The sequence below is a fragment of the Triturus cristatus genome, chromosome 8 (genome assembly GCF_964204655.1).
Source record: "Triturus cristatus chromosome 8, aTriCri1.1, whole genome shotgun sequence".
In the NCBI taxonomy this organism is placed as follows: Eukaryota; Metazoa; Chordata; class Amphibia; order Caudata; family Salamandridae; genus Triturus; species Triturus cristatus.
The window spans coordinates 734771005-734785131 of NC_140591.1; the positions used below are offsets into that span (position 1 = coordinate 734771005).

Consider the following 14127-nt stretch of genomic DNA (forward strand, 5'->3'; position numbering starts at 1 on the left):
AAGACTAAGGACAAGTTAGAAAGCTGTGTTTTGAACAGCTTTTTAAAGGTCGCAAAGGTGTGACATGCACAAATATGGCTGGGTAATTTATTCGAGTAGAAGGGGGCCAAATACAAAAAAATAATTCCTCCATTTTGAGTGGTGTGAATGCAACAAGGAGCAGGTAAAGTGATACTCGAAGACCTCAGAGTCCTTGTTGGATGGTAGAAATTAATGCGGGACCAGAGGTACAGTGGGCCAACCCCATACAATGCTTTGTGGGGAAAACAGAGAAGTTTGAATATACACCTTTTTCTAATCGGCAGCAAGTGCAACCATCTCGGACCCGGAGCTATTCTGGAAGTAAGCAAACCAAGCATGCTGCTATATTTTGGATGAATATACCTCATTTTCCTGCATGCTTTTTTTACGCATGCCATTACAACGAGGTCATTACAACGACCATGTTGTAACAATGCATGCCATTACTCTGCAATTCAGAACGACTTGCTCTAGGGGGGGCGCTGGATGTTGGAATAGTATAATTTTAGTATTCCAACTCCAGTCTGTGCAACAGTAGGGTATGGGTTGGATTTTAAATCCAACACCTTCTGACCCCTAGAGCAAGTCGTTGTTTCAACTTGCGGAGTAATGGAATGCGTTGTAACAACAAGGTCGTTGTAACAACTGCGTTGTAATGGCATGCGGTGTTCCGGTTTCAGCGTAAACTATGTTTACCATTTTGGATCAATTGTAGTCTCGTCACTGGGGATATCTTCATATCCACCAACAAGGCATCTACATAGTCCAAGTGAAGTGACTTGCTATTAGGGCCTGAGTTACACTTTTTCTACAATCCAGAGGCAGACACGGAAACACCTCTCTAAGAAAGCGAAGAATACCAAAACAGGCACCACACATGGACATGACTTGCCATCGAAGGTTTGTCATTCATTGTAAAACCAAGGTTTTTGCCTGCCTTTTTAGTACATGGAGGCGGTACCCAATTCCTGGGCCACCAAATATCAGACCACATCAAGGCAGATTTTCCAAAGAGCATAATTTCCGTCCACCCACCCCCCCTTAGTAATTCCAGAACGTGTATTGTTGAATACTGCCCACTCCATTTTTCCTCGGAACAAGCTTGGGTGTCTTGCTGAAGATCTGCTTGCCTACTTTGCTGAGGCCCTTCCCTGCATATGACATCCCTAGCCAGACAAAGGTCTGGAGAGATGCAACACAACATCAAGAGGCCCACTCACCCGTTGATCAGAGACGAAAGCAGAGCTGCCAAATAAGTAGACTGCTACAATGTGCATGTGAGCTCTGAGTTGGCTCTGGCTGGTGAACACAATCTCTCACTTCAACAACTGCTATATTATGCTTTGAGCTTCATTTTCAACCTGTTGCTGCTGTGGCCGAGACCCAGTTGACTAGGTAGGTTGAGAGAAGACTGTGTGGCCTGAGAGGACCTCTTCTGTCATTTCTGTGAGCCAGACAGTAATCTGGCCCCTGTTCTTTGAGTCTACCCCCCTTGCTTGAGGAGCCACTGACTATAAGGCTTAAGGGCCACTGTGTAGTAAGGCAACCACATATTGGGACAGCCAGCATCACTAACCCTAAATCCAGGAGGCAGGCTTACCTTTCTGAAGCCTGTAAAAACATTATCCAACCTTGCGGAAACTGTCCCCTTCCTTTGCATGTTACCATGTGTGTTGTCGACAGTTCCAATTTGTTTAGCTCTTTTCTAGTGTTTTATTGGATACATATGTTACAGATTAGTAACAGAGTATCCATTTTGAAGTTTATTGATTGTGGTCAGGCTGTTGTCGCAAGCATCTATTGTTTGCCCAAATTAGCTAACCCTTTCAATGTTTCTGTAATTGTCTTGTTGTGGTATCGTGGTTTTCGATGGAGGAATGTTCCAAAGTTTTCGATCGTCTAGTGACTGCAGTTAATACATAGTGTACATAGGAAGAAGCTGTGGTTTTACTACTGTATTGGGTTATGCTGTTGTTTCATTGCACTTCGTGTATAGGATTTTGTGTAATGTATTTTTTGTGACCTAACTTACGATTTATACTGTAAATATATTTATATATTTTTGAGTTATTACTGAAGTTTAAGACGCCAAGGTTTTGTGATGACTCATGTTTTAAGCAATTAAAGCAGGAGCAGCATTATTTCACCACCTCAGACAGTGGTAAACAGTTCCTTGTCACAGGATGTGCTGGTTTTCGCTGGAAATGTAGAAGCATTTGTTGACATACACCTAACATAACAACAGAACAGATAACACCACAGCATGCACAAAGCAACATAGCCCAATTAAAACATAACAGGGCACATCACAACAAAACAGAATACAGCACAGTGACTGCAGTACAACAAAACTAAATCACATTGCAATAATGCAGTAAAAATACACAGCAGCCTGCAGCCGAAGCTGGTGCTCTTATTCCTCACCTTATATAACAAAGATCTATACCTCTCAAAAAGATGGCCCAGTAATTTCTGAGTTTCCAATAGCACACATTTGTTTTCCGTGAACATCTCCGGGGAAGATAGGTTTTTCATGTTGGCTTACTTTTCTTTGCTTGGCCCAATTACAGTTATTAAAAGAATGTAATCCCATTTACTCATTCATGCTTACCAAATGCCAGGCGACAACAGACTTAGAAAATCAAATAATCAAACGGGTAATGAGGCCTACTTACTTGGAGACGGTAGGATAATAGAGCAAAACGAGTCCTTCCACACAAAGCAGGATGGCCAGACCCCAAGTCATCATGTGATACAATACAATCGTACTAGAAAAAAATGAAAGAAATACAATCAAACACATAGATTGCATGCCATTTGTATCAAAATGTAAACATGTATGGTTGAACATTGATAGAGCGCCACGTTATTCAGAAAATTGTAGGGGTGTATCATATTCACTGTTAGTCCGCACCCACATATTAATCAAAATTGTATTCAGGTGTGACTTAGAAATGTATTACTCAAATCTGCTTATAATAGTATGATCAGACATGTAACCATGCTTTTCATGAAGAGAAATGTCATAGTTCACTGCAATGTATTTTAGTCAATGCATAATGATTGTTTTTCATGTAATGCGATGCTCTAGGTTTAAACGTGCACCATATTATAGTTGCACATGTAGTTTGTCTTTTCATATATAAAGAGTGATGAAGTTAATGTTTGGAATTTGAATTCTAGAGGTGAGTGTTTAAACTGTGTGAAGGCCTGATCGCTGATACGTTTAAAGAGAAAGGCCTGTTCATTTCTTAAGTCAGCTAAATGCTGTAGGCCGTAAATAATTTCCCTTGGTAAGGCTTTGGGTTTCAGGATGTTAGAAAAGCTTAGAGGAGAACGTTTTCATTCACATGTTTCTGTTGCAGGTGCAAGGACGTTTAGCTCATTAGAGAGACTAGGCCTTTGTTTTAGGAGTTAGGATGGTACGAGAAGCCAAAATGGGAGTACACCGAAATTTGGGGATGATACTTTCGGCAGAAGCAGGTGCCTGGGACCCAAGATCAAGATAACCGTCGCTGGATGGGATACAAGTTTCACTGGAAAAGGACTGGAAGAAGACCTGGCTGAAGACGTGTGCCGGAGGGCGTGTTCTATGTTTTTGGGATTTTGTATTAGGGACAGTGCCCCGAGGGTTGAGCAGTTGAAGCTTAGATGGGGAGCTAAGGAAGTCTTCACTTCTGACACCTTTTACTCTCTTGCCTGGAAGGGAAAAATGTTAAGTAGGGATGTCACCTCAGAGATAGAGTAGGGATAGCCTAACTGATTTTCTTTTAGGCTAATGACTTCAAATGTATAGACTGGAGTAATTTTCGTATTTGTGATGTTACTGGAATTGATTATTCTTCTTATCCTGAGTCGGGTGAGGCTTCTGCGTAGTTTTTTTTTTTGTATTAGTGCCCATTTATTTTCTTCACCTTGTACTGAGGTGTTTGTATGTGCAGTTATTCTTGGTTATATTAAATCCCCAAAATTGAGAATCTGAGTCAGTGGTCCTTTTAGAGAGTAAAGTAAATTATTGCTATATGTTAAAATCTGACTTCCTCCCCTCTACACTATTTAGCAGATAAAAAGATCCTGGAGACTTGAGAGGATTCTTGGTGATGGTAAGGTAGATAAGAATCCGGCGTCATCAACATCATTGTAGCCTTTCCGTAGCTTCCTTGTCCTTTTTGCTAGAACTAAAATAGGGAGGTTTTATCCCTATTGAAACATGAACGAAACCAGTCCTGCCAACTACCACGCATCAGGCGTTAGTCTAACGCATTTCAGTGTGGTGCTACACATCACCGCACTGATATGCATTGTCAAGCCTCAGCTGTAAAACAATCCATTTTAGTGCTCAGCTCAACTACCTAAATAAAACTCAGGTGTCATAGACAGCTGGCAGCGCGCAGTGGCGAGCGCAAGCTGCTTCTTCAGGCTTGGGACTCGCTCTGCTGCTTAATGCTGCTACAGTGGATCCCCATGGAGTTGAGTTCTTGGAGATTGTCATTCCCGCCGTGGCTCTCAGATGATGTCACGTTGGTAGTGCCCTATGGTTAGTACCGAGACATGACAGCCCAGTCAGGTTGTGTGATACAACACTGACTTAAGCACCGCGGAGCCCGGACGTCACATCCTGCTGCCGGAGTTCAGTTAACTTGTGGGAGGCAGGATGCTAAGGCACTGGGGGGCTACTTTACGGCAAATCATGATCAGGATAGCACGCTGGCAGCACTGCATTTCTACCATTTTTTCCAACACACATATTATATGTTCATTTGCTCGCCATATGGAAACAGCAGCACGCAATCTGCAGCGGCCTGCAGTCTGGGTGTGCCGGTTCGGGTCGTGACTTGTTGCAGAATTCACTCAGAGGTTCTACACTGCCCTCTGGCACAGCTGTAGATGAGGATGCCAGCTGCGACCCAGGCTGAGACAAGCGTGTGTTTTTAAATTCTGGTCACATTATGCTTGCAGTTATTTCTCAAAAACGCTGGGGACAATTTCAACAGGTTTCTGACAGTCTCAACTATGTTGTATGGGATATTACTGCGCCGGCCTCAGCCTGTGAAGATAATGCAAAATGGTGCTCAGACTGTCCGTGCGCAAGTCAGCTGAGACTGTGTGACACTTAGGCAGCTGAGATGCATGGATCCATGTGTAACTAGTCTTGTTCATGTTGAGGCCGCACACAACCTTCCTGTTGGGCCGGGGGTCCCTTGTGACGTGGACAGAGAGAGGCCCTGGAGTCCTGATGCTCTCCAGATTGATTGCCCGCAGGTGAAGGGGGCTAATGACTGGCAATCTGTTTTAGTTTGTTTTTCTCATGGCCCGCCAGCAAGACTAGACAGCTACCAGTGAGAAGAGTGACTTGTATTGGGGCCTCACATCCTCTTTGGATTTGGGCCGGCTCCCATGTGGGACAGAGAGGCCTTGGAGTCATCCTCTAAGCAGCATCATTAAATGAGAGGGAGGAGCCAGTAGGCAACGGCTGGTTGAGGCAGCATCTGCTTCAGCCAGACCGCCCAGCAACATAGAGATGTTCCACTAGGCTGTGCAGCCCAGGGACTATGTTTTCCTGCCTAAGCCAGTGTCCCCCACCCTGGGACCCCTCCCCAGAACTGTTGCTGTCGCCTGGCAACAGTAGAACTTCCTCAAACGTGTCTAAGAGCTATGATCCCGGGAGAGAGCTGAGAAGGTGGTGCTTTGGCCTCCTCATCTGCATCATAGAGCCACCAGTCCTGCAACAGAGAGCAGCTCCTCTAGTCAGCAGCTGTGACTCGAGACAGACTGACTAACTTCATGATTGCTACTGCAGCAGCTGTTGTTGCTCAAATGGGTGTCATTTCTGATATTTATATGTTTCCCTCATCTTCATTGCTTGATTTTGCTCATGGAGAAAGTGTCACTCATAGTCATAATTATACTGAAATTATGAAAATATCACATTTAGCAATATGAAACCTTGGCAGCTGTGAAGTCTATGAGCTAGGGACAAGAATTAAAAATATTTTAGGACACGTCTGAGCTACTCTGCCAACCCTAACGACAGCTTATATACATACTGCAGGAGCAATCCTGTTCCAACACTTCGGGATTAAATGTATTTCATTGGGGACAGTGCAATTTTGCATGAACACTTCAAGAATGCTCAGATTTTGCTAGGACAGATTTGCACTCATGTTGGACCAATAGAAATGTCCACCACCTTTTTCACTGATTAGAAGCGGAAGTTTAGGCTTTCACTCTTGTCAGGCAGTGCAAATATTGACACCATATCTATCAGGCTCCATTGCAATCTATGTATGTCGTCAGTAGGAATGCAGTAATGCAAAAACACAGTTGTTGGTCAGAAGCTCACAGCTTCCCTCAGACTCATCTGTAGAGATCACATGGGGAAGACTAGGTACAGCACTACTCTGAGAGACTGAAAAGATTCCACTCTACTCTTCCATAGTGCAGACAAGAGCAGCATTACAGTGGGATTGTGTCTCCTCCATTCAGTGTTCTGGGATGATGGGACGGGCCCTTCTCAGGCCCTGGAAGGATGGGGCGTGTCCTGCCCTCTCTGGCCAGAAATTACTGAAGACAGCAGCTGCAAGAGTCATAACGAGGTGCCCATGGGCTGTTGCAATGACGTTATTCTTTAGTTCCTGAGATTGAAAACCTTTCCTAGGAGGCAATGTTTGAGAAAGACATGTGGTCATTCTCTCCGGCGACAAGATTGCCAAGCTGCAGGCAGCCTGCCTAGCTCTTGTTTTTACGGTAAATAGTTGGGAGGCCTTTACCCCTCTGGAGTCCTACATCCTCTTCCAGAGAAAAGCAGCCTCAGCCAGAGTTTTGGCCATAGCAGCGTGAGGGGGAGAGAACTGGGTCCCTCCTTTTTGGGGTCGCTAACCTCACCTACAGAGGTTGAAGGGAAGAGAGCCCGAGGCCATGCAGTTTCAATGACATAACAGCTGCCCAGGGAGGGTAAAAGGAAGGCGGCATGGATATGCAATCAGTATTATCTCAGCAAAGAACTTTGAAGATCAGAGGTGAGGCAGACACATCACCACCGAGGGACTGGAGTGGGGGGTCCAGCAAGAAGTGGAAGACGGCAGACCAGCAAGAGGTGGCTTCTGGTGAAGGGCAACCATGTGGCAGACACCAGGTGAGGGAAGGACTCGCACTTGGCATGGCAGCGCAGTCTATACAGTTGATCAGGCTATAGTCATAAAAGGAGTCTGCCATGGAAACATGTTATCAGAATTAGAGCAGGCAGAGGGACAGACGCCTTCACCGCATCGTCACAGAGGCTATACATGGACCCAGAATAAAGCCTTGTCAGCAGGTCAGTCAGGAGCAGTACCCAGGGACACCCAAAGCGCGGCCGGAGGTATTCGAACCAAATAGCTGATTTGTCCCTTAAAAATTTCAGTTTTGATGGGTAGAAGCTCCAGAGTGGCTTCAGGTATTAAGGCAACACTTCAAAACAACATGAGATGATGAGAGGAGCGATGACCTTCAGCACGGTAGATGAAGAAGAGGCAAATACTACAATCTTACAACTAGAGTCTTCAGAGAACAACATACATGTCAAGGGACATACAACAATTGTCAAAGGAAAAGGGTGGGAGATTGATGCAAAATAAAATCAGAAGTGCTTGTGGTGCACATTCAAGAAGAGGAGACATACAGAACACAGTAAAGTGAGGAGGAGAGCAGTTGCTGGGGAAGCAAAAGTGACAAAAGTGCAGGCTTGAGGGACATTGTAGAAGTAGATGATGTAGCAGATGTGAGTTCTACAGATAGAGGCCCAAGTGACAGGAGGGAAAATAGTTAATATTTAGCAAAAGCAGCATAGACCAGAAGACAAAGATGAGAGACAGGTGACATGGAACAGCGAGGGGAAGCAGCAAATAAGTAGCCAGAAAATCCAGTAAGGAAATGGCAGACCAAGGAGAGGTACATCATTCCAAGAGTTAGTATGGGAATAATTGGTGGACTGAGGAATGTACGGTAACCAGGACAACAAAGAAGCATTAAATAAGGAAGAAGAATGGAAAAGAATAGCGGGAAGGGAGAGGGTGGTCCTTTCTGAAAATGCTGTTTGAGTCATGGGAAAAATATATAAAAGTTCTAGTGGATGTTAAAACAGAATCACTGACAGAATATCGACGTCAAAAATATCGACATCAAAAATATCGGAGCGGAAATATCGATGTCAAGAATATCGAAGTCCTATCTACATTATGGTAAGTACAAAAATATCGGGAAAAAATATTGTTGTCAAAAATATTGTTGTTAAAAATATTGGTTTTTTTTAATGTTAAAAATGTATGTAAAATAAAGTAAATGATACATATATTTAAAATAAACATAGTTAAATATATGTTTAAAATTATAAGTAATACATATAGGGGCTTGTTTCCAGTCCAGGGAGGACCTGGCCTGGCAGTTCGGGCTGGACTGTTCCCATTGGGTACATGGTCAAGACTGATTTGCATATGGCTGGGTTCAAACAGGAATGGCATGGTGAGCAACAAAACGATGGATTTAGGCCCAGATCTCTGTACTGGGGTGAATGTATGACATTGTTCTGCATTCTGTCCATCAATTGTTTTTGCATTTGTCACCCTGAGTGGGACGGGTATGCCCAGACGTGGGTCCCGTGCTCTCCATGCCACTCGACACAAGCTATCCTGGCTGAAGAGGGGTGAAACCCCGAAACCGGTCCTAGGATGCTTGTTTCCAGTCCAGGTAGGACCTGGCCTGGCAGTTCAGGCTGGACTGTTCCCATTGGGCACAGGGTAAAGACTGATTGGAATATGGCTGGGTTCAAACTGGAATGGCATGGTGAGCAAAAAAACGATGGATTTAGGCCCAGATCTCTGTACTGAGGTGAATGTATGACATTGTTCTGCATTCTGTCCATCAATTGTTGTTTTTGCAGAAATTAAATGGGCGTCACCAGCTTGTGAAATGCAACGGGAGACAAGGAGCGAAGCAAGTGAGCCAGATAAGGGATTACTTGGAAAATAAGTTACACCAATTAAGGTTGGGATATTGAAAAAACTTTAGCATTTGTACCCTGATCACTGAGCTGCAGGATACTTGTAGTGTGATTTCAAAGAAGGTTTTCGAATCATATATACAGGGGCAAGACACAAAAGGTAGGTGGACAATTTTAAACCTTATTGGGGGAAGGAGAGGTTGGTTCAAGAGAAGCTTGACAAGAAGTGACAAGGGCAGGATGGTGGGACCATTTGAGTCTCCTCCAAGTGATAATTTGATTGTCTCCCCCATTGGTTTGGTGCCTATAAAAGTGCAGGGGGAATACATGCTTTTTTATTATTTGTCCTGACCAGAGGGCAGATCAATTAATGAATACATTGATCGAAAAGATTGTTCAGTAGTCTACACTAGCACTGATGGGATAGTGCGGAGGATCAGGAATTATGAGACATGATCATACGTCTGCTTTTCGTCTTTTACCTGTCCAACTGCATGGCATGCTGTTGTTGGGTATTCAATTTCACAGGGAGGACTTTAGAAATGGAGCAATGCCCTTGGGGTATGCAGGAGCCTGTGCAGATTTTGAGACATTCGGCACATTCTTGGACTGGGCAGTGAAGAAGGCAGCAAGGTCAGAGCATGTGCTGCGCTGTTATGACTTCCTTATGATAGGGAAGGGTGACCATAAGGCTAAGTGTTTACAGCTGTTAAAAACGTAAAAGGAGGTGACTGGTTATTTGGGAATACCACTAGCTCAAGAAAACACAGAAGCACCCAAAAACTGTTTGACATTCTTAGGCACAGAGTTGGACTCAGCGGCTTTGGAGTCACGGTTGCCTGTTGACCAGCTACTGACATTACCTGGGGTTACTAGAATATGTATTAAATAAAAATAGATGTGAACTGCATCTAATTCAACGGATATTAGGACATATCAACTTTGCAGACAGAGAAGTACCCCTAGGTAGAGCTTTTACTAGGGACATAGATTTTGCAATGAAATCGGTTGCTAAACCACATAACTCCATGTGCACAACAGAGAGACTAATGGAAATGGAGAAAATGGAGGAAAGAGAGTTACAGCATAGCTTTTCTGGATTTTGTTCCAGTACTGCAGGCAGCAAGATTATGGGCAAAGAGCTGTTGGAAAAAAGGTAATGTTTGTACTAGAAAATGAATCAGTAGTGCATGTCATAAATAAAAAGAACGACAACCGATCGGCGTGTCATTTACTAATGGAGTTTGTCCTACTGTGTTTGCACTGGAACCTTCTGTTCTAAACAAAACATATATAGTTGGATTACTAAAACGAGATAGCTGATGCTCTGGCTCTTTCACAGTGGGAGAGGTTCCATGGTTTGGCCCCAGGAGTGGATATCAAAGCAACAACAGTCTCAGAAGAGATGTGGGAAGTTGGATAAGAGCGAGAAGTCTATTGGAGCGGTCACTGGTGGAGTCAACCAGGAGAACATACAGGACTGCATGGCATGACTATGTGCAATGTGAAGCACAATCAGAGATATGGATCAAATGGGATTAATATTAAGACAAGAAGAAGGATTATCAAGGATTTATAGTTCATGTACTGTTTGCCTATATGCTATTGTTTTCTGCGTTTTGTGTTCATGTTACCTGCCTGCTCACATCAGTCCCATCAAGAACTTGATCCTTTGCTTCTCACACACACACCCAACATAAGTAACCCCTCATCAGACAGTACACTGGGTTGTATCATGGAATATGAATGGTATACTTGACAAAGTTAAGAGAGGTGCAGTCCTAAAAAAGGCCAAGAGGTTTGGCACAGATACACTCCTCCTTCAGGAAACACACCTATTGGGCACCAGGGTTCCATGTCTAGCCCGTTTTGGATACACTCAGATTTTCCACTCAGGGATCACGAAGAGGTCAAGGGGCACAGGTATTTTGATCAAAAACACTGTCCTGTTTTGCCACACTAGGACGTGGACTGACTGTAGGGTTCGATATATTGCAGTCACGGGGACCCTCTTCGGAGAATCTATCACATTTCTATCTGTATATGCCCCTATCCTGTTGGGCTCCTCATTTTTAGCGCTATTGACGCGGTTCTGAAGAGAGCTCTCCGAGGGATTCATAGTTCTGGGTGGGCAATGGTGGATACCCCTATTCTCTCCTACCTTTGCGGTGACTGAGACAGGAGTTCTCTTCCCCCGGCAAAGAGGGTCATATTCCATCTCTGTCATTCCTCTCTCCAGTGGGTGGGATGGTGGGGCAGACTGACGGAATGGACACCGCTCTGAAAGGGCTACGTACTCACCCAAGTGGCAGCAATAGAGGGTTTTCACAAATGGGATCTGATCGGGATCTCTACCCTGGGAGCTGTTATGCAGGGTACAGTATTGAAATCATTCCAGGCCCTACAGTTAGAATATCAGCTGCACCACAGCCAATTTTCACAGATACCTTCAGCTTCGCAATGCTCTGACCCTGTACATTACCACATTGACTGACTTCCCGAGTTTAATCCCTTAGAGGGCAAACTCCTTATGAGCGATCTGGGAGATCCTTAATTCGCTAAGATCTACCAAACATTCTTTCAAACCAGCCAGACACCTTTTAAGCCCTTCAGGCACCATGGAAGGTGGACTTGGGGACTTCGGAAAACAAAGACTGGTTGGAGACACTGGCAGTGCCTCGGGTAGCTGCTACTGAAGCCCGACCCAGGCTGATCCAAATTAAGTACATCCACATGGTTTATCTTACACGCATTAGACTCTGGCATATGGATTTGATTAACTCCCCAACCTATCTATGATGTGGTGTGGATGAGGGCACCTTTATTCATACAGTGTGGAGCTGTCCTGAGTTGCAGGGATTCTGGTGTGGAGTGACAGCCTGCCCAGGAGAATTCCTCTCCTGGTTGATCCCTCTAGACCTACATGGAGGCTTCTTCATCTCACCGACAGCTTGTGGGGTAATAGGCATCAACAATCCTGAATATTGTTGGGCCTAATTCTGGCCAAGCGTGACATAGCACAAGACCTCCCCATCCCTGGCAGTTTGTAAGAAGGGACTGAATCATTGTATGGGATTAGATATAACAGTGTACAAGGCTAGGGGTTGCCATAAGAAACACTATAAAATAAGGCAGGTGAGTGGATTATAGGGGTGTAGTGTTGGAGCCCCCAGACCTGAAATACAAATGATTCAGGATGAAACCCAGCCTTATGAGGGATAGGAGTGGGGTGGAGGGTGGCGGTGTGCAGTTGGTTTGTGTCAGGAATACGCAATGTGTCATTACTGTCGATGGGGTCAGCAGTGGGGCGGAGTGTTTACGTGCAGGGTTTTACTTTCTTTTTCCATATGATGTAATTGATCATTGTTTGATTGAGTATTGGCCCATTGGGCCTCATTCCTTGTGTATGCCTTCGAAAATAAATAAAATGTGTTAAAAAAAAGATTAAGACAAGAAGAATCAGTTTGCTGCGTTGTAGCACTAACAGACAAGGGTTGCTCTCCAGTTACCGTAACTGGGAAAATAGCAGGTATTCCTTTTTATGGCTAGTGCTTTTGGTGTAATGAACCTGGGAAAAGAAAATTGGTACGGATGATTCTGGAAGGTTGGGCAAGAAAACATAGAAAGGCAAAAGATAAGGTGAGACCTATAACTGAAGGCATTTTGGAGGTGGTGGTGGTTCCGGAGAGAGACATGTGTATCCCCTTGGGAATTTTCTCTGTTCTGTTCAGTTTTTACATTGATGTTTTTCATGACTTTGAGGGGCTCTGAGGAAGTTGGTTCAAGAGCCTTTGGGGAATTCAAGGGAAGATGTGCAGGTACAAAGGGTTGAGTTATAGCTACACTTGAGCAAAACAGATCCAAGAACGAAGGGAACATGAGTGTCAATAAGTAAAGTCCTTTTATGACATGCCCTGTGAGTGCATTGAAAAAACTGTTGAAAAAAGAAGACAGGAAAAGGAGCCATTATATGTACATGAGGGTATAAAAACGTACTGGGTGTTTTATGACTTTGCTTAAAGATCAGAAGTTTAGAAGACACAGACTTTGGAACCCAATCTTTCAGGATAGGTGCAGCAACTGTGGGATATCAGAAAGTGATAGATAAGAAGGAGTGTAAACCTTTGAGGAGGTGGAGGAGTGACTCCATGTGGAGGTATGTGAGACTATAAAACCTATGGTATATAAATAGTTTCTCTCATTCTGCAGATGAGCAATGGATAGGTAACCGGAAGGAGGAACTATGGATTTGCGGACACTCCGTGATTCATTGAGCTGGAGTGCAAGCGGAATCTCTACAACAAGGAATACAACTGAGATTAGACTTGGACAAGGACATAGTGAGATGGTTTGAAGGAGGGGGGATACAATGGGAGCAGCTGATGTCAGGATTACAAGGAATCAAGAAGTTGTGATAACCGGATTGGTTGATTACACATATGGGTGAGAATGATCTTGTGCAGATTACAGGCTTACAACTCTTAAAATGATAAAAGGGGATTTGACATTGGTGAAGAAGTCGTGACAAGAAGCTCAACTGTAGTAGACCCAAAGCTTCCAAGAAGGGTTTGACATGGGCAAAAAAATCCAGCGGCCATCAATGGAGACAGGAGTTAAGAAAATCGGGAACTTTCATGATTTTGCAGGACAGAAGGATTTGAAGTTTTAAATCATCCATAAATTGTGGATGAGAAGCAGGGGTTGATTCAGGAAGGCGGGTTCACTGGGGAATGCATGATACTTAGATGGACTAATGCACCATTTAGGGACTCTGAAGGATGCAAACTGAACTTCTCTGGTCAGCTCTCTAGGGAAGAAGAAGCAACACCACGAGTGATGGGTCCTTCTGGTGGCGGTCAGAAGGGAACTCAGGATGGGATCTGGGGTATCAGTGCAGAGTCCAAGGGAAGGTTAAGAATTTAGGAGTGAACGGAAGGATGGACGGCTTGATACACGGGAAGCCGAGCCTGCCAAGTGGGAAAAGCAGAGGAGGCCAGGGGAGCCTCAGGATCGCATAAGGGCAGATATGATACAGAGGAGGTGAATGAGGGGTATTTAAAAGACAAGAACTGTTTAGGAGAGGTGGAATGAGCTCATTGGTTATTGTTTAGTTCACTGTTTACAGCATT

The 14127-nt window shown here is 44.2% G+C and overlaps 1 protein-coding gene across 1 annotated transcript in view; it reads right to left on the bottom strand.

Moving 5' to 3' along the window:
* Positions 1-14127, bottom strand: part of GPR143 (G protein-coupled receptor 143) — a 350633-nt gene that overhangs the window by 264812 nt on the left and 71694 nt on the right. The window contains exon 4 of the mRNA XM_085622133.1: positions 2697-2789. Within this exon, the coding sequence (XP_085478259.1) occupies positions 2697-2789 (93 nt within the window). The remainder of the gene's footprint in view (positions 1-2696; positions 2790-14127) is intronic.